At 43.3% G+C, this 26,217-nt stretch overlaps 1 protein-coding gene across 18 annotated transcripts in view; it reads right to left on the bottom strand.

Annotated features, from left to right (window-relative positions):
* The window catches only part of EPS8 (epidermal growth factor receptor pathway substrate 8), a 134,276-nt gene that overhangs the window by 31,181 nt on the left and 76,878 nt on the right, over positions 1-26,217 (bottom strand). For 14 of the 18 annotated variants that reach the window (XM_040345508.1, XM_040345506.1, XM_040345509.1 and 11 more), the window contains 6 exons: positions 22,862-22,929; positions 22,145-22,306; positions 20,716-20,865; positions 5,356-5,438; positions 2,861-2,997; positions 554-624 (listed from right to left, as the gene is read on the bottom strand). In XM_040345508.1, coding sequence (XP_040201442.1) covers positions 554-624; positions 2,861-2,997; positions 5,356-5,438; positions 20,716-20,865; positions 22,145-22,306; positions 22,862-22,929 — 671 coding nt within the window. The remainder of the gene's footprint in view (positions 1-553; positions 625-2,860; positions 2,998-5,355; positions 5,439-20,715; positions 20,866-22,144; positions 22,307-22,861; positions 22,930-26,217) is intronic. The other 4 variants (XM_040345521.1, XM_040345522.1, XM_040345513.1 and 1 more) reach the window with 3 other exon arrangements.

The raw sequence follows: 26,217 nt of genomic DNA, 5'->3' as shown, positions 1-26,217 counted from the left end.
TGTCAACACGCATAGGACTCCACTGTTACTGGAATACTAGATCACCAACAGATCCCAATGCTCATGGGACTCCACTGTAAGGGAAGCAGTGGATCATCAACAGATCTAAACATGCATAGGACTCAATGGTAAGTGAAAATAGTAGATGATCAACAAATCTGAACACACACAGAACACCTGGTAAGTGAATCAATAGATTCCCAACACACATAGGACTCCATGGTGAGTGAAATAGTAGACCACCAACAGATTCTAAATCTCATAGTTTTCCACTGTAAGTAAAATAGTAGACCACCAACAAATCCCAAACACACACAGGAGTCCTCCAACAGTAGGTTAACAACAGATCCCAATACATATCAGACTCAAATGTAAGTGAAATAGTAGATAATAAATATATCCCAACACACATAAAACACCACTGTAAGTGAAACAGTAAAATCACCAACAGATCCCAACACTCACAGGACTCCATGGTAAGTGAAATAATTGATCACCAGATACCAAAACACATAGGATTCCATAGTAAGTGAATGAGGTGATTTTCGCTCACCACATCTCTGTCAATTCTTGCTTCAATCATCTGTGGTGTCTCGTTGTGGTCTGGACTGGATCTTGGATCATCTGTAGCAGATACAACAGTAAAAGTAGTCGGTCAGGAACTACATACCAATTCTACGTGAATACATACGAATTCTAATTCTACATGTGACTTCAGACAGACAGTAGAGAAGAGGCCTGCATTATTTATTGGGCACACCCTAAAGATTGCACCAACACCACAACAACATGACGGTAATGGTTTCAACTGGTCCACACATCAAGTTTAGTGATCTATGGGGGCTTTCAAGCTTTAAACACAGCAATCTATAGGTACAGTTGAAAAAATGCATTTTGTTTTCCAATTTTTTTCTATTGAATGTTCAGGAATTAAAAACACATTTTCATTTCCAGCTAGAAGGAGGGGTACTACATTACTTTTATAAGTACAGGCGGTCCCTGGGTTACAAACAAGAAGGGGTCTGTAGGTTTGTTGTTAAGTTGAATCTCTTTGCAAGTAGGAACATGTAAAATTTTTTAAGTGTTTTTGGATAGCATAGGGAAGGGTTATCACCTTTGTGTTGCTGTCTGTGCCCCTGTTAAAAAGATTTCACCTCACTTCCTGTGCCAATGACAATTGGATTTTGTAAATTTTGGGTTGTTGTGGAAACAAGCCTTGGCGACAAAGCATCAGTGGAGGTACCTTTTTCCCATAATAACTCTTACAGGTGTGGCCAAGGGTTGCTACTATAATTATTATTGGTGAATGGTTTATTGTTTCTTATGTATGGGTTTGGCTCCCCCTAGTGCCTGCTGAACTCTGTCAGGGTTTTCTTTCCTCCTTGAGAGTGAACAGAGCAATGCATTATGGGACATGTAGTCTGGATGAGGAAGTGACACTCTAGGCCGGGCCAGCTCTGGACTACAGGACACACAATGCAAAGCACGCAGAACAGCCTGCTGGGAGGACTAAAAAGTTTTCAGCTCTCTCTGAATGCCATTCTGAACCTGCCAGCAGGAGGTCTGTGCGACAGGGAGTGAGAGTCTGTGGCCTACACAGCTTGAGCTCCAGAGCATCTGGCAAAAGCTGCACTCCAGGCCCCAGGAGTCGCAGCACGGCGTGGCAGCACCATTTTACCGGACGGAGATACCAGGAGGGTATTCTGGCTGGAGCCCTTTATCTATTGGAGTCCATTGTGATGAGAGGGCACTTGCCCATCCGGATAGAGATTAAAGTATTGCTGAGTGATTTTTCTACAGACTGACTGGTGAGACTTGTAGTTCCATAGATGTGAATCTACTTCTTCACAGGCCTTATACAGCAGGCACTTGGGGCCTATTCTTCCCCACTGTGCTGTAAAGTCAGTACTGTATTCCACTCATTTACATAATTAAAGAGGAACATACAAGTGGTGATATTTCTTCAGTTTAAGTATTCATCAGTTCATCTTTGCTCTTCAGTTCTTTTGTCTTTTACATACCTGGATTACAAATTACACTGCAGTATAAATAACAGGCTAGCTGAAGATATCCAGAATTGAAAGAACATTCATCATTCTCCTCTTTGTTATGCTTTACTGCTTAATCACTGAATTACCACCTAGGGGGAGCCATTTTGTGGGACATTATCTAATTCACACATTTTACTGTATGTATATGCTGTGCACTGTTTGCTGGTTTGTGTGCTGAGGCCTCAGAGCGAAGGTATCCAATACATGTGTTAAAGGTGTTGGATATTCGTCTCTGTGTAGTTGTTCTCATAGATCTTTTTCAGGATGTAAGGTACACATTCTTGTATCTCAGTGTCAAGTGATATTTCTGTCAAATATAAGTTGTGTTCACTTGTATCTTTTCTTGTGTTCTGAGTGGTTCAGTGATACTGCATGCGTTTCTCATTACTAACGCAACATTTCACAATGGAACCCAAGGTGTCAGAGGATTTGCAGAGTCGGGGTGGCCAGTGGGGTATAGAGTCTATCAGCAGCCCTCACAGGGTACCACTACACAGGAGTGAATTTATCTTTCTAGGAGTCGTTTTTAAGTCGGATGTTTGCAATTTGATGACCGCCTGTATACTGTATCTGTCTAGTTTTAGCTGCTTTGTTGAAAATTGCTTGTGTGAGTTAAAAAAAAGAAAAAACATTTGAAACTAAACTAAACTGTACCCCAAACGTCATAGTTTCCCAACATTTTATGATACAAGACACAAACATTATTGACAAAGATTCTGATGCACAAGAACCATGTTACCAAGGCTTCCGAGAGACAGTACTGACTAAGCTCTATTATAGAAATTTACTGGCATTTTCCTCTTACTTACAGTCTCCATACTCGGCTGCCCAGGTAGACCAGGCTGCCACCCGACTGCGGACGTCCACCTGGGTGACCGATCCAGGAGGCATTGGAGCTGGCGCTTGGGGAGGTGGAGGGACCTTGCTGTCGCTTGCTGCAATGTTCCTAAAATGAAAAAAATAAATAAAAAAATGCAATGATTACAGAATGCGTACTAATTAAAAGTAGACTAGGTGACAGAAAAATGCTGCCATTGCTGGCTCTGAAGTCAACACTGAGAGCCTCAGTCAGGGAGCACTTACACTAGTGATCACCTTCACCAACTATTACTATCAACTGCTTATATGAATCTAAAAAGGTCAAATCATAACATTTCCTGACAGCAGAAAGCACAAAGTCTGCCATACTTAAAGCAAAAATATCACTCAAAAGCAGCCACGTCCTCAGAAAAATCACCCAATAGATGAAATCATCATAAAAAGTGTGTTTATTTTTTAGATGCAAAAAAAATATTTATAAGGTCGACGCTCAGCGTAGGACAATAGCACCTAGCGCTAAAGGTAAATATGCCAAAACCCTCACTGTGAACAAATGTATATATATGCTCCACTCAAACACCTTAAAAAAAAGTAAATAAGCATATATCATACAGTGAATGTGTAACAAAAATAAGTGTTATAAATATAAAGCTGGACTTATAAATAAAGCAAGTTGATCATCTGTGCAAAAAAAAAAAAAACAGTGATTGCGACTGTTCCTAAAAGATTAGTATTAGTATTAGAATATTAGTGTTTCTCCTTTCATGGGGACTATCCCAAATAACTAGGTATTGTTTTTTCTGTGGATGTATTTAATATAGGAGTAATGCTGTTAATTGGATTTTGACTGGATTCGTTGGAGCTCATATGATTGATGGATTAATGAAATATTTTCTCTGTATGTATGACAATTAAAATAAATAATAAAAAAAAAAGAATCCAGTGCCATAAGCAACATTACAGGCTGTCCCCACAGTATGGGGTCTAGAGGTATGGCTCCCAAGATATTACTGAGGCTACACCAAAGAAAATGCACTGCTTCTATTGTGGTATTAGAAGTGAAGGGCTGAATGAAGAGTTGCTTGAAATTCGAAGATAAAATAATAAACGAGTTTAGCTAAGAGCGAGAAAATGTCCATCACCTTAAGACACTAGCAAAACCTGAGGACTCACACAGTGGGATAGGGTGAGGTGCCCAAGGGGTGTGTCCTCAAAAGATTTACCAGCATCCAATCACCTGAAGGCAAAAACCTATAACCCAGGATCTATGAATAGTAAGCCTGTGTCCTGTACAGTACAATTATATTTTTTTGGCACTTTCAAAAATCACACTTTCAGTTCAGTTGGTGCAGTTACCCAATTTTATATATGGAGCTGTTTTATATAATATGGAGCTGTTCCATGCTTAAGAAAAAATAAATCAGGCTTCCACTGGCAGTGGATGGTCTGTAATCATTAGGTGGGTCCATAGGCGTGCGCACATAGGGTGTAAGGTGTGCCTGGGCACACCCTAATCACCCTGTACTGTGCAGATTCCCCCTGTTGCCTGGCTGCAGAGAAAGGGACTGGGGAATCTCTGTCCTCAGTCCCTTTCTCTGTCTCAAAAGTTAGACATCAGGGGTCGGTTTAGACCACTGATATTTCACCAAAGCCCCCCAACAGGGCTCCTAAAAATATATATATATATATATATATATATATATATATATATATATTTAAAAAATAAAAATAAAAATTGTAAAATAATAGTAATAATAATACAAATAAAGACACTGACACCAATCTCTGCCCTGCTGACAAAGCCCTACTGACTTGCCCACTGCCATATACGGTATATTACACATGCATGTGTGTTTGAGCTTTGGTGTGCACACCCTAATGCCATAGGCTGCGCACACCTATGGGTGGGTCGATGGTGGTACTTAGGTGGACTAACAAGATGGAGAGAGCTTGTCATGGGTGTTATCAGTGTGTGTCATGTCCTCACAAGCAGTTTAAAGCAGCAAGGGGTGGGGCAGTGGCACAAAGCCTACTGAACATAATCACCCTCCTTGTGCAGCCATAAAGCACAAAAGGAGTGGGGCGTTCACAAGAGAAGCAGGTAAAATAGTTCCTATGTGTATGAGAATTTAGCTGAGGATTTAGCCCTTTGTCTCCACTCTCCATAGAAGAGGAGGTTGATATTTGGCTGGTCATATAAGAAACAAAAAAATAAGTATGTAGAATGTGATGAAAAGTGGCACTGGTCTCATTTCTCAATACAAATCCTGTCTGGCTGCAAATATCAGCCACATCAGGCTTCTGCCCAAGGTCCACAGAGGGTGCGGCAAGCTTTGCCATCACAACATATCCAATACAGTAGTAAATGTTCTGATGCCTGTGTGTGGTTCCAAGAATACAGCGTGTACAGAGTTAACCATTAAAAGAATAAAAGACATGCATTAGGTTCCAGGTGTAAAGTTCAGGCTTATTTCATGCCAATTACCTCAGTATGTCTGGCCGTGTCCTTGGTCTCCCTCCTCTGCTGTCATTCAGAGCACTGTCAATATCTTGCTGGATATAAGAAGCCTGCAAAATTGAAATGTCACAATCAGACATGGTGTTGTACAAGAGAAGTGAAGGGGATGCCAAGTAAAAGACAATATGGAGGAGGGCGAGACATGCAGAACCGCACAATGGAAACCAATAAACTGCAATCTCATGCAAGCCACAATGGGAAATAGCTGCAGCTCTATTATAATTTACAGCCACTATTCTACATGAAGCAGCAGGAAGGCCACTGGATGGAAATCTGTACAGAATAAAACCGGAGTTCAGCTGGGTCTATTCATATAGGTGTGGTCTGTGAATTACAACCATACTAAGTGATGATCATCATCTACTGTATATTGGGAGCTGTGCGCTCTTATTTCAGGTTGTTATTTTAGCACATTTCTGTTGTCTAGCCATGTCCCTCAGCTCCATTGTTCCTGTGATATAGTTTGGTCTGCTAAGTTACTAGGTCTTGGATTTAACGTCTTGGCACTGGGCTCTTCCATTTTTTGTTATTAAATTATTAATTAGGGTTGTTTTAAAGCCTTATTAAAGTGAAAAATAAGGAAGTGACGATACTAAGGATTTGCACGAGTATCAGTACTCACCTATATGTTACCGATACTTTGCGGTGGGATTTGCCTCAACACAAAACGAATGAGTGCAAATCGCACTGCAAAGAATCACATATACGATTTGAACAGGAATGCAGTGCTATTCCTGTCTGAATCGCATGCATATTTTCTCCATCGCTCGTGTATGTGTAGAAAAGGAAAAAGTGCCATCTAGTGGGCAGTTTAAAATGTTTTAGAACTCTTTCTTGTTTCTTGTTTCTTGTTAAAAAAAAATGCACTCACATAGCATATCTGGTCACATGCAGAATAATCTACTGTACATAGGTGTCCCAGTCCGCCGATGAAGGCAAATCACGGCCGTTGAAGGTGTTCACAGTGCTGGAGGAGATGTAGAGGTGGTCCGCCCCCAAGCAGACATCACTTTTGCCTTATACCCACAGGGGGGACCAAAACTTCTCCTACAGCCCTGTGAGCACCTCCACCATCCACAATTTGTTATGATCGGTGGATGGGGACATGACAAATTGCATGTGGCCAGATATGTACTGCGAGTTCTAGCATTTCTTTAAACTGCCCACTAGATGGCGCTTTTCCCTTTCGATACACATACACGAGCGGTGGGAGAAATCACATGCATTTCAGACAGGAATCGCACAGCATTCCTATTCAAATTGCATGTGATTCTTTTCAGTGCAACCTTATAAAAATAAAAAATAAATGCACAAATTGAATAAAAAATGTTAGCTGGAATTTGCTTGCTCAGAGTTCATCTGAAATGATTTGCCCATCGAAGACTAGCTTGTCCACAGGGTGTTGATTTCACTGCAGAACAAACAGTGTTGTCACCTTGTCACAGGGAGTGGAAAATCTGAACTTCTTGTTTGAATAATAGGAAATACAACTATGCTACAAGGGAGATTCAGAAAAACAAAAACTGCTGTGTTAATGCTACTATCAGACTGCATAATTTATGCCATTTTCATTTTTGCCTAGTGCTCTACTTTAATGATTTACCTTTGAAGGACAGTATGGCCCCTTTATGGAGTGATCAATTCTTCTGGAAGCGGTTCATGCAGGATGCCATTCCACAGCTAATATAAAAACTGACGTGGCATCCCACGAACAATTTTTCTCAAACATTAAAACAAAAGTTTTTTATCCCTGAAAATACAGCAGTTTCCTGTACTTGAGATTTTTTTTTTATTATATACGAAAAAAAAAAAAAAAAAGGAGTACCAATGTGAACGCTCAAGCAATGCTTGATGTGAATATCCCTCTGTGTACAGTACTGAATGGAACAACTGCGGGGTGCTCCGTACCATCAATAGACCAGATACATTTTTACATTTTGCTATGAGTAAACTGTTTTGGAAATAAACTTTGTAATTAATTATACAGAAAAAAAAATACATATTTTTTTTTTATGGGACAAACAAGATTATATTCTGATGATATCATCAGCTACAAATGATTTTTATTTTTACTCATTTTCTATAAATAACTTTTCTTTTTTATTCCTATATATATTTTTCCAGTTTGACCAGAAGTAGTTTAAAAACAACTATGGATAGAAAGTGCTAATATTTGATTTTTTTTGCTGTTTGGTATATTTACTGTATAACACTAGGCCTTATTCACACCATTTGAATATGTGAGTGAATGTGAGACGTGTTTCTGCACCTGTTTCTGCACAGGCACAAAGAAAACAATTGTTCTCTGCACCCTGTTTTTCGGCCCAGAAAAAAAAACTCACATGACTTCAACGTTGTGGTGTGAACAGAGCACATAAAGATCAATAGCCAGATTCAGGTACGGCGGCGCATCTATTTACGCTACGCCGCCGTAAATCAGAGAGGCAAGTGCTGTATTCACAAAGCACTTGCCTCCTAAGTTACGGCGGCTTAGCGTAAATGGGGCTGGCGTAAGCGCGCCTAATTCAAATGAGGATGAGGGGGCGTGTTTTATGTAAATGGGTGGTGACCCGACGTGATTGACGTTTTTTACGAACGGCGCATGCGCCGTCCGTGTACATATCCCAGTATTGCTCCAAAGTACGCCGCAAGGACGTATTGGTTTCGACGTGAAGGTAAATTACGTCCAGCCCCATTCACGGACGACTTACGCAAACAACGTAAAATTTTCAAATTTCGACGCAGGAACGATGGCCATACTTAACATTGACTAGGCTAGCTATTTGTTTGACTAACTTTACGCCGGAAAAAGCCATACGTAAACGACATAAAAAAATGCGCCGGGCGCACGTACGTTCGTGAATCGGCGTATCTATTCATTTACATATTCTACACCAAACTCAACAGAAGCGCCACCTAGCGGCCAGCGGGAAAATTGCACCCTAAGATGCGACGGCGTAGGAGACTTACGCCGCTCGTATCTTAGCCTAATTTAAGCGTATCTGGTTTCCAGAATACGCTTAAATTAACGCCGGCGTAGATTCAGAGTTACAACAGCGTATCTACTGATACGCCGGCGTAAATCTTTCTGAATCCAGCTACAATTGTCTTCTTTGCACCCTTGCAGAGAATTTACCGTATATACTGAAGTATAAGCTGAGTTTTTCAGCACATTTTTTTGTGCTGAAAATGCCCTCCTCGGCTTATACTCGAGTCACCTTTTTGCGCCTGATCCCCCAGACTTTGGGAACCCGGGACCAGCCAGCCGGCCGTAGGTCCCCTGAACTTGGCACACATGTAGCCCCATTTCTCCTCTACAAGTGTGCAAGTTTGTTGTCTGGGGGACCTACAACTGGGGAGCACCGATTTTTCAAACCCGGGCACCCCTTCCATAGACTCCCATGTTAAACATCAGTCGAGGCATGGGCACAGTGAGGCATGAACATGGACACAGTGAGGCAAAGTGAGGCACAGTGAGGCATGCAGATGGACACCCTAGGCTTATACACGAGTCAATACGTTTTCCCAGTTTTTTTGTGGCAAAATTAGGTGCCTCGGCTTATATTCAGGGTCGGCTTATACTCGAGTATATAAGGTATGTTGCACATTTCTTCGCCGAAAAAACTCCTGTGACAGCAGCGTTATTGTGTGAACTGGGCACATAAAAAACTATTGGTTTCTTTGTGTCCTTGCAGAGACCTATGCTAGAAATACACACATCTCTGCACATGGTGTAAATATGCCCAAAATATTCTATGCAAGTCAAATCTGTGAGTTGTTTTACATTGCTTTTTATGCACATATGGTTTGAACGAGCTTAACCTCAGGTTCACACTGAGCCGTGGGAATGAATCTGTGCGAGTTCAGCTGAACTCATGATTTCACTCCTGCTTGTCAGTCTTGATTTTGGCGGCAATTTCACAGACATCTGTGTGGGTTCCTGCACAGATGTCAATGTAAAATCCCAAAAAGTAGTACAGAAACTACTTTTTGAAATTGGTCACACCGATTAGGATGGTGCCATTGCAAGCAGTTGCCTCCGATTTGACATGCTTTTAGAAATGTCAAAAAGCACCAATGTGAACCAGGGCTTAAAGTGGATGTAAACCCACTCTCATCCTTTCTAAACTACTGCCATAGTGCTGATCTATAGGGATATACGTGCCTTCTGCATGTATCCTTACCTGTCATATGTCTCCCCTCTGTCTGTTATAATACTGAAAAACTGCAGATTCTGTGGGTGGATCGGTTGTCTGGAGCTCTGTGGGTGGAGTCGTGATGTCAGTAGATTCCCCACCCACCTCTACACTCCCCTTGTCAACATGCATTTTCTCCTCATGTATTCCTTACACTAAAAATTCTGCTATGATCACCAACATCCAGTCAAATTCCAGAAAAGTAACCACAGACTTCAGAAAAGGAGTGGGGATTAAAAAATAATGCCTAATGCATGAGATATGCAAATAACCTGTCATTCACACCAAGGGAGAGGATTTGACAAAGGTTTTCTATGTTTGTCAAGGTTTATCTCACTGAACAATAAAAGAGGATTGCTCAGAGCTGGATTGACTCTTTGTGGCAAGACTGGGCACAAATGATAGGAAATCGTATACTCTACATTGTGACAGCAAAAATAAATAAAAAATTCGAGTTTACATCCACTTTAACCACTTCCCGACCGCCGCATGTACATATACGTCGGCAGAATGGCACGTACAGGCACATGGGCGTACCTGTACGTCCCTGCCTAGACGTGGGTGGGGGGTCTGATCCGGGCGCCCCCCCCGCGACTTGCGGCGGTCGGGTCCCCTCGGGGAGCGATCCGGGACGACGGCGCGGCTATTTGTTTATAGCCGCTCCGTCGCGATCACTCCCCGGAGCTGAAGAACGGGGAGAGCCGTGTGTAAACACGGCTTCCCCGTGCTTCACTATGGCGCTGCATCGATCGAGTGATCCCTTATGTAGGGAGACTCGATCGATGACGTCATTCCTACAGCCACACCCCCCTACAGTTGTAAACACACACACAGTGTACACCAAATCCTACAGCACCACCTGTGGTTAACTCCCAAACTGCAACTGTCATTTTCACAATAAAGAATGCAATTTAAATGCATTTTTTGCTGTGAAAATGACAAAAATCCCAAAAATGTGTCAAAATTGTCCGAAGTGTCCGCCATAATGTCGCAGTCACGAAAAAAATCGCTGATCGCCGCCATTAGTAGTAAAAAAAAAAAAAATTATAAAAATGCAATAAAACTATCCCCTATTTTGTAAACGCTATAAATTTTGCGCAAACCAATTGATAAACGCCTATTGCGATTTTTTTTACCAAAAATAGGTAGAAGAATACGTATCGCCCTAAACTGAGGAAAAAAAAATGTTTATATATGTTTTTGGGGGATATTTATTATAGCAAAAAGTAAAAAATATTGCATTTCTTTCAAAATTGTCGCTCTATTTTTGTTTATAGCGCAAAAAATAAAAACCGCCGAGGTGATCAAATACCACCAAAAGAAAGCTCTATTTGTGGGGAAAAAAGGACGCCAATTTTGTTTGGGAGCCACGTCGCACGACCGCGCAATTGTCTGTTAAAGCGACGCAGTCCCAAACTGTAAAAACACCTTGGGTCTTTAGGCAGCAATATGGTCCGGGGCTTAAGTGGTTAAGGGCATATTTAAAAAGCTGGAAATATGACATTCACCAAATATTCACTGCAGGAGAATCAATTATGGTAATTTAAGTGCAAGATTAAAATGTTAAAGATCATTAAAGAACACAAAAATTTAAAATTATGGCAATTTTTAAAGATATGAACCAGGAGGATACACCTGAAATATATTTTTGATAAATGAAGCTACTGCTTAATAAATAAACCCCTATAGTTATGTTTCTGGCACAAAACATGGCATATTCTTTTTTCCCAATGAAATAAAGTTAGCATAGAAATGGTAAAAATAAATAAATCAGCAACCCCCCCCCCCCCCCCCCCCCAAAATAGCTAAGGAGGGAAGGAGAGGCTTTAATTAGGAGTAGAAGTTATGCCTTTCCCATTTTTTCACACACACATTCTTAAGTGCTTATCATTTGCTTAAACGTTACCTAAAGACCCTTCAAATCTACTTGTATAGATAATGAGGATCTATACAATAAAAAAGGTTCTCCAATTTGTATGATGATTAAAACTTGAACAAATGCTTATGAAATCAGGTTGTTTTTAAGTAAAAATGTACAGTTTTGAGCACCAAACAATAGATTTTCCAAATGTCAACTAAAAAAAGAGATTTTTAATACAGCTTACCTGTAAAATCTTTTTCTTGGAGTACATCACGGGACACAGAGCGGCATTCATTACTATATGGGTTATATGGAGTACCTTCAGGTGTAGACACTGGCAATCTTCAAACAGGAAATGCCCCTCCCTATATAACCCCCTCCCATAGGAGGAGTACCTCAGTTTTGTAGCAAGCAGTATGCCTCCCAAAATGGTCCTCAAAAAAGAGGGGTGGGAGCTCTGTGTCCCGTGATGTACTCCAAGAAAAAGATTTTACAGGTAAGCTGTATTAAAAATCTCTTTTTCTTTATCGTTACATCACGGGACACAGAGCGGCATTCATTACTATATGGGATGTCCCAAAGCAATGCTTACAATGAGGGGAGGGAGAACATCTCCAAGACAAAAGGATTTAATTTAGAGATATACTCAAATCATAATAAATCCAACTTATTTGAGAAAAAATAATCTTAAATTTTAAATTTAACTCAAAAAAAGAGGAGCCCCCGGAATCCGAGGGTCTCAAACTGCAGCTTGCAGCACTGCCTGCCCGAAGGCAGTATCAGTATTCCTTCTTACGTCCAACTTGTAGAATTTTGTAAATGTGTGGACAGAAGACCAGGTTGCCGCCTTGAAAACTTGAGCCATAGAGATCTGGTGGTGTGCTGCCCAGGAGGCGCCCATGGCTCTAGTAGAATGAGCCTTTAATGATACTGGAGGAGGCAACCCTTTCAAGCCGTAGGCCTGAGTGATTAATTGCTTAATCCACCTAGAAATGGTGGACTTTGCAGCTGCCTGCCCCTTCTTGGGCCCATCCGGTAGAATAAACAGCACATCTGTTTTTCGGATTTTCTCTGTAGCTTTAAGATAGGCCTTCATGGCCCTGACAATATCCAAGGTATGCAGCAACCCTTCCTTTCTGGAAGTAGGTTTAGGGAAGAAGGATGGTAATACCAAATCCTGGTTCAAATGAAAACTGGATATGACCTTCGGTAGGAAGGAAGGATGAGGGCGGAGAACGACCTTGTCCTTATGAAATATAAGATATGGTTCCTTACAGGATAAGGCTGCCAGTTCCGAAACTCTTCTTGCGGAAACTATGGCAACCAAAAATACCAACTTCCTTGTCAGTAGAACCAAAGGAACTTCAGCCAACGGCTCAAACGGTTGTTTCTGTAAACTTGACAGAACAAGATTTAAATCCCACGGACAAAGCGGGGATTTAACTGGAGGTTTAATACGTAAGACCCCTTGAAGGAAGGTCTTAACCAGCGAGTGGGTGGCCAGCGGCCGCTGAAACCACACTGACAGGGCAGAAATCTGTCCTTTGATTGTGCTTAATGCCAATCCTTTATCCACTCCTAGCTGGAGAAAACTTAAAACTCTATCTATGGTGAACCTGCGAGGAAGCCATAGCTTGGACTCGCACCAGCCTATATAGGCCTTCCAGACCCTGTGATAAATCACCCTAGAGACCGGTTTCCTGGCTCTGATTAGGGTAGAGATTACCTTCTGAGATAGACCTCTACCCCTGAGAATCAAGGATTCAGCTTCCAGGCCGTCAAATTTAGATGCCGTAAGGCAGGGTGGAGGATCGGACCTTGCGATAGCAGGTCTGGCCTTAGAGGCAGAGTCCAAGGGTTTCCCACTACCATCCTTAGGATTAGTGAGTACCATGCCCTTCTGGGCCATGCTGGAGCTACCAGGATGACTGGTATGCGCTCCACCCTGATCCTGCGCAGCAGGCGGGGTAGTAACTGGAGCGGGGGAAACGCATAAAGAAGTTTGAACTGATGCCAAGGGCAAACCAGAGCATCGGTTCCGCAGGCCATCGGATCCCTTGAGCGGGACATGAACCTGTCTAGCTTCTTGTTGAGTCTCGATGCCATGATATCCACGTCCGGCACTCCCCATCTTTGGCAGAGTGCTTGAAAGACTTGTGGATGCAGAGACCATTCCCCCGGCCATAGAGTCTGGCGGCTTAAGAAGTCCGCCTGAAAGTTGTCCACTCCGGGAATGAATATTGCTGATATGCAGGGCACATGAGCCTCTGCCCATAGGAGAATCAAGCTCACTTCTCTCTGAGCGGCCTGACTCCTGGTTCCCCCTTGGTGATTTATGTATGCCACTGCCGTGGCATTGTCTGATTGAATTCTCACTGGGAACCCGTGCAATTTCGACGTCCAAGCCCTGAGGGCTAGTCGAACAGCTCTGAGCTCCAAGATGTTGATGGGTAACAGCTTCTCTGGCTTTGCCCAAATACCTTGGCGAGTGGAACCATCCACAATTGCTCCCCAGCCCGCCAGGCTGGCGTCTGTGGTCACTATCTTCCAAGCCACTGGGCTGAAAGACTTTCCCTTCAGTAGATTCTGAGGGTCTAACCACCAACACAGACTTTGCCGGACTCTTGATGAGAGTGGCAACGGGATATCCAAGGCCTGTGGCCTTCTGCTCCATGCTGACAGGATGGCTGCCTGCAGGATGCGAGTGTGGCTCTGGGCGTATGGCACCGCCTCGAATGTAGCCACCATCTTGCCTAGTAGTCTCATACATAGGCGAATAGTCGGTTCTTTCTTGCTTAGAACCAGTAGGATTAATTCCTTGATGGCTTTGACCTTCCTCAGAGGTAGGAACACCCTTTGTTGTTCTGTGTCTAATCTCATGCCGAGATATTCCAATTGCCTTGTGGGCTGGAATGCTGACTTTTCTCGATTTAGGACCCAGCCGAACCTCTCGAGGTATTGGACCGTGAGGGCCACTGCTCGCTCCAAGCCGGGAGACGAGTGGTCTATGACTAGGAGGTCGTCCAGGTATGCTAGGATCGTGACCCCTTGGATCCTTAGCTTGGCTAGGATTGGAGTTAGAACCTTCGTGAACACCCGGGGGGCCGTAGCCAACCCGAAGGGAAGCGCCACGAATTGGAAATGACGCGAAGCCACCATAAAGCGTAGATATCTTTGATGTGGCTGATAAATTGGAACATGAAGGTAGGCATCCTTTATGTCTATGGACGCCATGAAGTCGTCCTTTTGGAGTGTGGCAGCTGCTGACCGCACGGATTCCATCCGAAATGAGCGGACTTTTAAGTATGCATTTACCATCTTTAGGTCCAAAATTGGCCTGACATCTCCATTGGGCTTTGGGATGATGAATAGGTTGGAGTAGAAACCCAGTCCCTGTTCTAGGACTGGTACCTCTACTATTACCTCCTGGGAAAGTAGATGATCTAGAGCCGATCTTAATGCGGCTCCTTTCTCCAGATCGTTTGGAATCCTCGACTCCTGGAAATGAGGAGGAGGAAACCTTAGGAACTCTAGCTTGTAGCCTGTGGCCACGGAAGACCGTACCCACTCGTCGGGAATGCTGGCCTCCCAAATCTCCGAAAAGAGTCGCAGCCTTCCCCCCACCTTCGTGGGTGGGGGCGCCCCTTCATAAGGTAGACTTGGGGGCTGGTTTTGCTGGTTTGCGAAACCACTGCCTCTTGCCTCTAACAGCCTGTCTTTGTGATCTGCTGTTGAAGCCGAAGTTTGTTCTTGCAGGGGGCCGTCGATACTGCTTGGCATTAGAGGGCCCCTGTCCAGGGGAGGACTGTCGTTTAAACGCAGGCCCCTGAACCTTCTTCTTAGTTGGCAAGAGAGTACTCTTGCCGTTTGAAATGGTCTGAATGTATTTATCTAGGTCTTCTCCGAAGAGCCGACCTCCATGGAAGGGGAACCCTACCAGGAGCTTCTTGCATGGGGGCTCAGCCTCCCAGCTTTTTAACCATAAGAGTCTTCTCATATGGATAAGGGATAACGATAAACGTGACGCTTGCTGGATAGAATCCTTGATTGCGTCTACCGTAAAACAAATGGCCTTAGGGACATCCGAAAATTCTTCTGCCTGCTCGGCAGGAATAAGTTCAAGCATTTGCTTAAATTGATCCGATAAAGCTTGAGCGACTCCAATCGCAGCCACGGCTGGCTGTACTACTGCCCCTGCAGCAGTGAAGGAGTTCTTAAGTAGTGCTTCCAAGCGCTTATCAACTGGATCTTTGAAAACCTGTATGTTTTCTACAGGGCATGTTAACGACTTGTTAACACATGAGATGGCTGCGTCTACTGCAGGAGAAGCCCATCTCTTGGAAAACTTTTCTTCCATAGGATATAAGACAGAAAATTTCTTAGGTGGTAAGAAAACCTTGTCTGGTTTGTTCCAATCTTGGAACAAGACTCCCTCCAATAGAGGATGGATCGGAAACACAGCACTGCTTTGAGGCGCCCTCAGTGAGCCCAAAGCTGAAACCGTCGATACCTGGAGATCTGGTACAGGCAGGTTGAATGCCTTATGGACCAAGTCTGTCAAGCCTTGAATCCACCAGCTCTCCCTCAGGGAGACTGCCCCATACTCCTCTGTATCCGGATCATCGATCCCTGAACCTACTTGGTCTTTGTCCAAGAGGTCGTCCAATTCCCCAGAGGAAAGGACCTCCTCTTCCGAGGGTCCGCGCACGGGTGACGGAGATCTATTCCGCTTACTACCCCGCATAGCTGCGGCTATCATTTTTCCCATGCTTTTCTGCATCTCATTTAAAGAGGTGAGGAACACCTCCTCCGTGACCATCTTAGGATTGGGTTGACTTGCGTCAGCTCCAGCCCCAGATCCCGATGGCCCAAAGGCTCCCTGTGGAGAAAGCAGCGGCATAGCTCTGTCCGAGACCTCAGACCCTGTGGGGGAATCCCCACCTTTTGTACCCTCTGACTTGTTCTTTGATGCCATGGTACAATACCGGGGTACACCTGCTACTTATTGGTACCTGGGACTTATAAATAGTTAAATGCCCAACCACCTGTTTGGGGGATAAAAAATGTTTCCTCTACCCCAGATGACCACTTTTTTTTTTTTTTTTTTTTTTTTCAAATCTAGGCAAGAAAAAACATTCTATCCCCCTGAGTAGTATTGCCAAAGAAGAGACTATGAGATGGAAAAGAAAAACAGCCTATTCCTAGGCTAAACCACAATCTTCTGAAGACTGTAGTATTCTTTCTGGCCACTGTGTGTCCTCGGCGCCCCGTGCTTCACTCCAGTCCTTCCTCCCTCAAACCAAAGTATTGAATGAGCTGTGGCATCTAAGGAAGGGCCGCCCCTTCCTTAAACCACTGACCCGCCCTTCCCCCCCAGCTAAAACGGCGCCAAATGCGCCTATAACACGTGCACGCGCGCCGCGCGCGCGCCCGCCGAGGGGGGGGGGGGGGTTGGGAGGAAGGGCCTCTCTGTTCCTGCAGCCGCAGCCAGAAACACACGAGGAGGTCAGCGTTTTGCCTGCCTTGCAGGCATGAGGAAGAGGACTGGATAGAGCATCGCCTGGAGGCTTGCAGGTGAGCATAGCTCTCTGACACACACATACATTTGTACATAAAAGGCCCCACTCACAGCTTTTCCAACACTACCAGGGAGGTCACTTTTTTATGGGGAATAATAACATATAGAGCCATCCTATCTTCATGATATGTGACTGGTTTGCCAGATGCAATGCATAACCTTAGGCATGTCCCCTGTGACCTCCCAGAAAAAACTTGCTAAGAGCCAAGTTCCGCAAGTTTTCCCCTTACTTACCTGCTCCATGCCGCAGGACTTTGCCAAGCAAGAGGCCCAATCTTCCCCCATCTCCGTGGGGATGTCTAGACCTTCAGGCCCTGGGAACCTTCTTCTTCCATGAAGGATCCACTGTCCTGGACCCATACAGCACCCTGGCAAACAGAAACATTAGGTGCCCAAAGGTTTTCTAAGTTCTGGGCCCAGGGTCCAGCTCTCTTAAAAAGAAAGCATTATGGGCTATACCCCAAGGGTTTGGGGTCCGGTTACTGACCATTTTAGCGCTGAGGCTTTTTTGGACAGAACCGGTTAGCTCACCTAATCCCAAGGATGCGGAGGCAAGCTAAACCATGACTAACACCTAAGACACTGGCGTAAAAACTGAGGTACTCCTCCTATGGGAGGGGGTTATATAGGGAGGGGCATTTCCTGTTTGAAGATTGCCAGTGTCTACACCTGAAGGTACTCCATATAACCCATATAGTAATGAATGCCGCTCTGTGTCCCGTGATGTAACGATAAAGAAATAAAAGATGAGACTGTAAAGTCATTAAGAAACACATACAAACTCATATTTGTATTCCCTTCTGAAAACCAGAAAAACGTACAAATAAAATTTGAATTGGGGCACATCAGTTTATAGTTAAACCTAAATGGACAACCCAATAATTATTCTACTACCTCTGGTTGTGTGGAATTGCCAATGCTGTGTAATAGGCATTTACATGAATACAAAGCATACTAACCACATGTATGTTGGGATCTTTTACGTGTTTTTTTATACAATTATTTATACCTTTTACTTCTTTCTTTTTTTTTTTATCTTTATAAAATATCACAAAGTGAGTGGTAAAAAGTTCCCTATATTATAATTAAGGATGAGCTCTGGCGTGTTTGCATAGTACACATGCAGAGCCCGCCAGAAAGTATGCACGGCACTGCGCTAATCACAGCCAGGGAGACATTTCCTGATCTCTGCAGCCGAGCATCGGGACAATGTGTCCCTGGCTGTGATTAGCGCAGCGCCGTGCAGACTTCCTGGCGGGCTCTGCACGTGTACCATGTGAACACGCCATAGCTCATCCTTAATTATAATACAGTGAAAGGAATTCTGCAACAAGAATGTGTTTTCTGCGGATGCTGTTGCTGGGCCAGCTCAGAGCTTCCAGGTTCACACAACACAGATAAAATCAGGAAACGGCAAGTACCAGTCTCCACCCACTTGTCCTCCCGAGTCCCGCTGCAGTGGTCCCAGGTGAGCACCAGCACCGGGTTAGGAGGGTTGAGGCACTTAGGCTGATATAGAAGTGATTGGGAGCCATGAGCTTGTTCAACCCATTGATTGCCATGACGTAGAGTATATTAATGGTGTTAAGGGGTTTTAGAAAGCACTTTTTTACTCACCATTGCAAGTCTTACACATATAAAATGGATCAGCTACGTACTATATCTACGTATACACTGACGGGGTACGCCCAGAGTGTTCAAATTACTTTTTTTCTTTTAGCGTGCATCTAGTAGACCCTAGCTCTTCAGCAGATTTACATAAAGAGCGAGCCACACTAAAGGCATTTTTCTAGTACAGTGCTTTCTTGTTTTGATAGCTTTTATTAATAGGAAATAAACTTCATCCAGCAAAAGAAGTTAAGTGTATGTCGGTACAAAGAGAAAAACATTTGAGTTTTGCATGGATTAGGTAAGGATTAGATCCCCTGTTGAGTTTTTACTGCTATCCAAGATTTTGCCTAACGTCCTGATCATTTTACGAGACAGTAAGGACTCATGCACACTGCAGGTTTTTTCGTGTTCGAGCTTTTTTTGTTTTTTTTCTTCCTGTAGGAGCATATGTCTGAAAATGCCTGAAAAAGCCCTGGTGTGCATGACACATTGGCTAACATGATGGGGAATTTCTAGGCAGAAAAAAATAAGATCTCAAAAGCTTGTAGGAGCCACTTGTTTAATTTAAAACGGGGTTCACCCTAAAAAAAAAATTCTAACATTACATCCAGCATACTAACGACATGTAAAGTATGCTGGTATTTTATTTTTTTTCTCCGTACATACCGTTTAATTGTTATTTTCGCCCAGGCTTCCGGATTCTGATTCCCGCGGGACTGGGCGTTCCTATTGAAAGCTTAGCTGATTGACGTCTGGTGAAAATCTTCCCATGGCGCATAAAGCGTGTCACCGGTTTTCCGTAAATAGCCGACATGCGAGTCGACGCTATACGGCACCTGCGCAGTCAGCTCTACACGGTGGTCGCAGGCGCCGTATAGCGCCGACTCGCATGTCGGCTATTTACGGAAAACAGGTGACGCGCTTTATGCGCCATGGGAAGATTTTCACCAGAGGTCAATCAGCTAAGCTTTCAATAGGAACGCCCAGTCCCGCGGGAATCAGAACCCGGAAGCCTGGGCGAAAATAACAATTAAACGGTATGTACGGAGAAAAAAAAAATATACCAGCATACTTTACATGTCGTTAGTATGCTGGATGTAATGTTAGAATTTTTTTTTTAGGGTGAATCTCCACTTTAAGCTCCTGAGACCCCATTCACACCTGAGCATTTTGTAGCTTGAAGCCTGAAGTTATAAAACGCTGGAGGGGGGAAAAAAAACTATTATTCTCTATGAAGATGGTTCACATCTCCACTCCAAAATGCCTGAAGCCAGAAGCTCCAAAATGCCTGAAGCTCAAACAAGTTCTGGGACTTTTTTTTTAGACAGATTTGGGCATTTTTCTGCTTTTTACATTGGTGACCTTTTGACCTGTACAAAATCGCTGCAAAAATTGCGGTAAAATTGCGCGACTTTCTGCCTGAAAACACAATGCTCAGTTGTCAATGGGGCCTTAGAGCTGCAGTGAGCATGAGCCCTTAGTGCGGAAAGATCTGCAACAGAGACACAGACAGAAAGAACAAAAAATCTGATAAGGGTTCTAGGTTCCCTTACCCTATTAAGAAAAAAACAGCATTTTTCTTCAGTCTGCGCTGCTGTTGTAGAATTCCCTAATTTCCTGTCTGCTAAAATGTATGCTGATTTACACTTTTAGGATCCATTCACGCCAGTCTGATCAATTGCATTGAATCTTCCAATACATGTCCTCCATTGTCTACTCTTGGCCAAGGTCTCGGAGGTGAAAGATAAGATTCCGTTCAGTGGAGAGCGAGTGGGGAAAGGGGTGAGATTCTTGCAGTGGGTTGAGAAGGGATAACATGCACTGAGAGCAGTAAGGCAATTGTATGCAGGGGTGAGGTACAAAATTGTGCACTGTGGTAGAGAAAGGCGAAATCATGCATTGGGAAAGGATGGGTAGACATGCACTGGGTGGAGGAAGGTGAAATCGTGCACTGGGGTAGGCAGAAAAGCCAAACAGAAGTGCAGCATACAGGTTTACACACCATTCCACACTGAGCAAGCCACCACATGTACACCAAGTGATGGGGGATAACACAATGGCAAACAGCCACGAAGACCTACCTTTACCTCATCACACTGGAAGAGGTGCAGATCAGCTTTGCTCTGTGTTGGCTCTTTACAAATAAGGGCCAGAATGGAATCATATCTGCAGGCCTTCATCACAGCCTTACAGTGCTGAATGGTGCTTGTAGGAAAGTTCTCTAATTCAGTCTGTGCAAAAACGAAATATCACATATTGTGCAAATCATCTGCCATGCCAACTGCTACAAAAATGAACAGATCGACCATTGTGCCAACTATTATATTAATTGCCATGTCAACCACTACACCCACTGCACAACTAAACCCAGCGCTACATCAACTGCCAGGTCCACCACTATGTCCATTGCTATATCAATTGCTAGATCTATCACAACACCTCCTACATCAACTTCAACATGCACAAATATGCTCATTACTATATCAACTGCTACATCCACCTCTATGCCTATTAATGCATTAGCTGCAACACGGTCAACTGCCACTTTGCCAACCACTACATGAACATCTATGTCCAGCACTATGCCTTGTGCTACATTATGTACAATGCCAACTGCTACATAAACTAACAGGTCCACTACTGTGCCCGCTGGTACATTAATAGCATGCATAGCTGTGCAAGTAGCAGTTAGAGAGAGAAGAATGCTGACAGGAAATGACCCAGGCAAGGACTAGCCTTCCATTATGTCACACAGAAAACATGCAGCAACCGACCGCATCATATAACGAGAATATCTGGCAGGGAAGTGAGGGAATGGACTTTTGACAGCAAGGAGTGTGTGGTCAACTGATGTTCAGTATGAAGGATTCCCCAGCATGAAAGTCTCCATGGGTTTTGCTATATATTATTATAAAATATCTCTTATGAGGCAGCTTGTTGTATTTCCACACTTGACCTGTCAAGGAGGAGGATTCCGAGTGCCAGTCCCTCACTTCACTCTTTCCACTTCCTGATCTGTATGGAATACCAATCATGTCATAAATAAGACATGGTCAAGGACACTGTCCAGCAGCCTAAGGTAGAGAAAAATAATTTTGGGTAAAAACAATCAAAAACTATTTGCTACGCAGTACAAATTGTTACAATTGTTTCCAGATCAGCCAAGTGTGATAGAGTATAGGCAGCTCAAGTTGGGCAGCAGTTCTCCCAGGAAACAAGGGTGCCCTAAAAAGAATACTGCCAATTAGTCCTAACTTAAACAAATGCGATTAAACAAGCGACCTCCCTGCGGATGATCCTCAATATGACGGCAGTTGGTTTACCCAAGAGCCCAGAGGACAACATTAAAATACATAGCCTTGACTTGACCTACATCAACTACCGGCAAGGTACTTTCAACAACATACTGTGGCCAGTCCACCATCAACCCAGACAGAAAATTACACAAAAAAGGTTAAAAAAAAATAAAAAAAATAATAATCATGCAAGATGGCAACACAGGAGGATTACCTTTGATTCTATATCGGACAAACTAACACCTTTGTCATCAACGTGCAGATGCATATCTTGGGTCCACACTTTCCCTTTGGCATCAAGTAACTTTAACTTTCGGATCCCATCATCCACAGTTAGCATGGCGTCCTTCCGATCAATGGTGAAGGTGGTGAGGTGCTGCAGGACATTGTCAGCAGGATCACAACAGGAGACCGAGGCAGTATACCTCAGGACAAGAATTTGCATAATATGGAAGGGAATATGGGGGAATTCTGTGACACTTTACAGGAAGGCTTCCAAGCCCTCTATTTCAAGTAAAATTAACAGAACTCAGAGAAGTCATCCTAAACAATCCAGAAAATCAATGTCTTGTGACTGTAGACATTTCACCATGTAATCCATCGATGATATCAGCCACACATATATTAGCGTTAAACAGAAATGTTATCTCTGCTACACTCATCATTTCCTATGAGAACATTGAAGAAGTCATAGTACCTGGCTGCATATGGACAGCAAACGCTATCACACAATCTTTTATTAGAAATATTCTACAGAAATATTGGTGTGGGGACAGCCTTAATTGCCACCCTTACATTTACTAAACAGTGACTGGACATGGAACTAACCAATGCGATTTTCAACTAAAGAGGTTCTGTAGTTACCCTGCAAGACTTAAATTTACCTTATCATGCCAACTCTACATCAACAAAAGGTATCATCAAAACATACCTCCACATGGTACTGGCTGGTCTCTGATATGATGCTGACAGTGTCCCGGGCATAGCTTTTTCTTTGCTCTGTGAACAAAAAACAATTTATGACACAAATCAGAATATGAATACCCATCACTTCTCTACCTGTTGGTGCACAACAGAAGAGGAGCATTTTACATATTCTATGGTGGACCTGAGAAAGTAACTGTCTGTAATGCCTCGTACACCCGGTCGGACTTTTGCCCGTGCAAAAGCCCGTGCAAAAGTCCGCCGTGAGTCCGTCGGAAAGACAGAGAACAGGTTCTCTATCTAAGGTCCATCGGACTTCCGACAAAAAAAGTCAGATGGAAGCTACACACGGCCGGACTTTCAGAGAAAAAAAGCAGTCTGACTTTTTTACTTGAAAAGTCCTGCCGTGTGTACGAGGCACAAGACCCACAATGCTATCCTAACACTGTGCCACTTTTTAGGGGAAACTTAGGAGCAAATTAGGGACTCAATTAGAGACAAATCAGGCTGCCCTTCTGTTCAGATGTGGTCAGGGTCAGGTTTTAGAATAGAAGATCATATCATCACAGAGTGGAGCTGCGGATATGAAATTAGAGAACAATGCCACGTCCCGATAATTCAGATTGAAAAGAAAAAAAATTGGCAGATGATGGACTTTATAGGCATATTATAATTAAAAATGTAAATTTATTGAAAGAGAGACATAGAAAATATAAAAAAAACACATATATGACAATATTGGCTGTTCCTAGAGAAGGCCTGAAAAACACAGACACTGCTGATGGAATTCATAGAAAAGTTAGGGGCATTCCCACTAATAGAGAGGATTAAACATCCATGAACAGCTTCTCCACGAGAGGCATCATTCGTGGTGTTATGCCCAAATAATCTCTGCCTGTACGGACAGTCTCGACAGTAAGGGTCAGGTTTTATTGTCAGACACATAATTAGAATACAGAATAAAACCTGACTCTGAACACTTTCTGACGCGTAATAAAGAAGGGGTTAGGGTCAGGTTTAATTCTGACACAGCAAGTGATCAGGATCAGGTTTTATTGTATGGCAATGCCAGGTTAGAGAGCTGAGGAAAGAATTTATGACTCAAGTTGTAACCTTATAATAAATCTGTTGCACAATCTCCCTCTGCTGCTGTTTAGCACTGTCTTGCTGTGCGACATAATTGATAAACGCCTCCCATTGAGTAATTTTCACACCCAACAACATTTATGAAGACAGAAGCAATTACAGTATAGCACATCAAGACCACTGAGACATGCGGCAATCAAACATGCAAAAAGTCACAGAAGTGATTTTCCAAACCATAAGGAGGTGGTTATCTAGCCTGGACCCACCAGCCTAACCATAAGACTCGAAAACAAAACATATACCCTTTGAAACAACTAGATAGCAGAATGCAGTGGACCTACCACTACTGGAAGAGTGGTAACCATCATTCTTATATTCCATATTTATATTTTATCAGGTAAGTATAGCTAAATATATATTAAAAAATAAATAAAAAATAGATAGATAGAGATAGAGATATCTATCTAACTATCTCGATCTCTCTAATAGATTATATCTATCTATCTATCTATCTATCTATCTATCTATCCACATACACACACACAGTGAAATATCCCTAAAAATTAAGTGCCACGGCTGGTCTAAGAAACAGGCAGCGATTAAATAACTGAGATCAGAATGAAAGAGAGCAAAAGAGAGTGAGAGACAGACAGGAACACAAACTTGATATAATTTGGGAAACCTGCAGGCAGATGTGTCTGTACAAGTGTTTCATTATGGTTGGTGCATTGAATGTTTTCACTAGGGGCAGCCGAAAACCCTTCTCAGAAAATAAAAATGTCAGCTTTCCAGCCGAGTAGCTAAATACAGCAATAACACAGATACACACATCTCAGGCAAAGGTGCAGCATTGACACTTTCAAATTGTCAACAGAATGTAAAGTTTTTGATTGTTTTCCCAAAGCATTTTTAAAGAAAATGGCACGCTACCTAACTTAGTCCTTACTAATTAAATGTAAAATAACAAATTTCTTATAAGAACCGCGTCTTGTCTTTCAATAAACATAATATTCATAAGCCATATATATCACATAGTGAAGATCAAAGTGCATAATCCAATTATCACATAATTTAGTGACGAAAAAATATTGCAAAATATAAAATGTAGCGCCTGGCTACTTTCATAGCAGGTGCTGTTGTAAATTTACGGGGGGGTCAGAGAGTTAGTTGCCTCTGACCATGTTTATTCGGCTAAATCTAAGGCCTCTGTTCCAGCTCTGGCTGTACTGTGTGCCCATGCTGCTGTCTGGGGACTTCAGGCCCCCCAGATGGTAGGTGGCAGCAGTGGAGTCAGGGTCGTGTGGATACTTCTCCTCGGCAGCCAATGAGGAGGGTTGATCGCCTCGTAGTGCATGCTGGGAGGGGTATTTAGGGGGGCAGACGCCATTGGCTAGGGTAGTCGCCTTGCCGCCATCCACCTGGGCAGTCGTCCCACCACCCCCGTGTGTGGCCCTCCTGGCCGGGGTGTGTGTGTTGCAGTGTTCCTGGCTCCGGCCACGTTGGTCCGGAGCATTAATCTCTCTCGTAGACTCAGTAGGTAGACTGAGTCTGCAATTTGCAAGTGGTCCTGGGCTTTCCGTCCCGTGGGAGAACCTGTCTGGGGGACACCGAGCACGAGGCTGGGGTCTCAGGAGAGGCCTACTTACTCATCGAAGGACGCTTCGTATCTGAGAGGCTGCACGATGGTCGCCTATCAGTTCCTGACGTAACTAAAGCTGTTTGAAGGACATCCGGGTGCTGAATCCAGTTGAGAAGGATTTTGGACCGAAACTATCTCCACCTTTAGGAGGGTCTGTGGCAGAGACTTCACCCTAAAGTTCCAAGTGACATTCTGGCTGCTAGGCTGGTGAGAGAGGCCTATCCAGATGCGCTATACCCACTCTGGCTAGAGTGGCGAAGAAAGTTGTCATTGGAAGCAGGACTGTTTCCAAGAACCAGTTACACCTGAATATGTCACCTTCCATTTCTTCTATCCCTTCACCTTTCTACTATTTACCATTCTTACCCAGTTGGGTAATAAAAGCACAGAAAAGACAACTGTTTGTGTAGACATTGACTTTATCACAGCTCTCATCCAGTACCCTAGACAGGAAGATAGAGGTAACGTGCCACCCAAATCAAACCAGCAGCTACTTCGGGGGTAGTGCTACATAAAGTAACATAAATACAGAGGTAAATTAAACAATATTGCAAAATATAAAAGGGACAAAAATTTGTGAAATTATATAAAGTGCATAAATGCTGTGCTGCACTAATCACATAATGCGATGCAACCCA

This window comes from Rana temporaria, chromosome 3, assembly GCF_905171775.1.
Source record: "Rana temporaria chromosome 3, aRanTem1.1, whole genome shotgun sequence".
NCBI lineage: Eukaryota > Metazoa > Chordata > Amphibia > Anura > Ranidae > Rana > Rana temporaria.
Note: the sequence above shows the minus strand (reverse complement) of the source record. Positions and strands in the feature narration are given on the sequence as shown.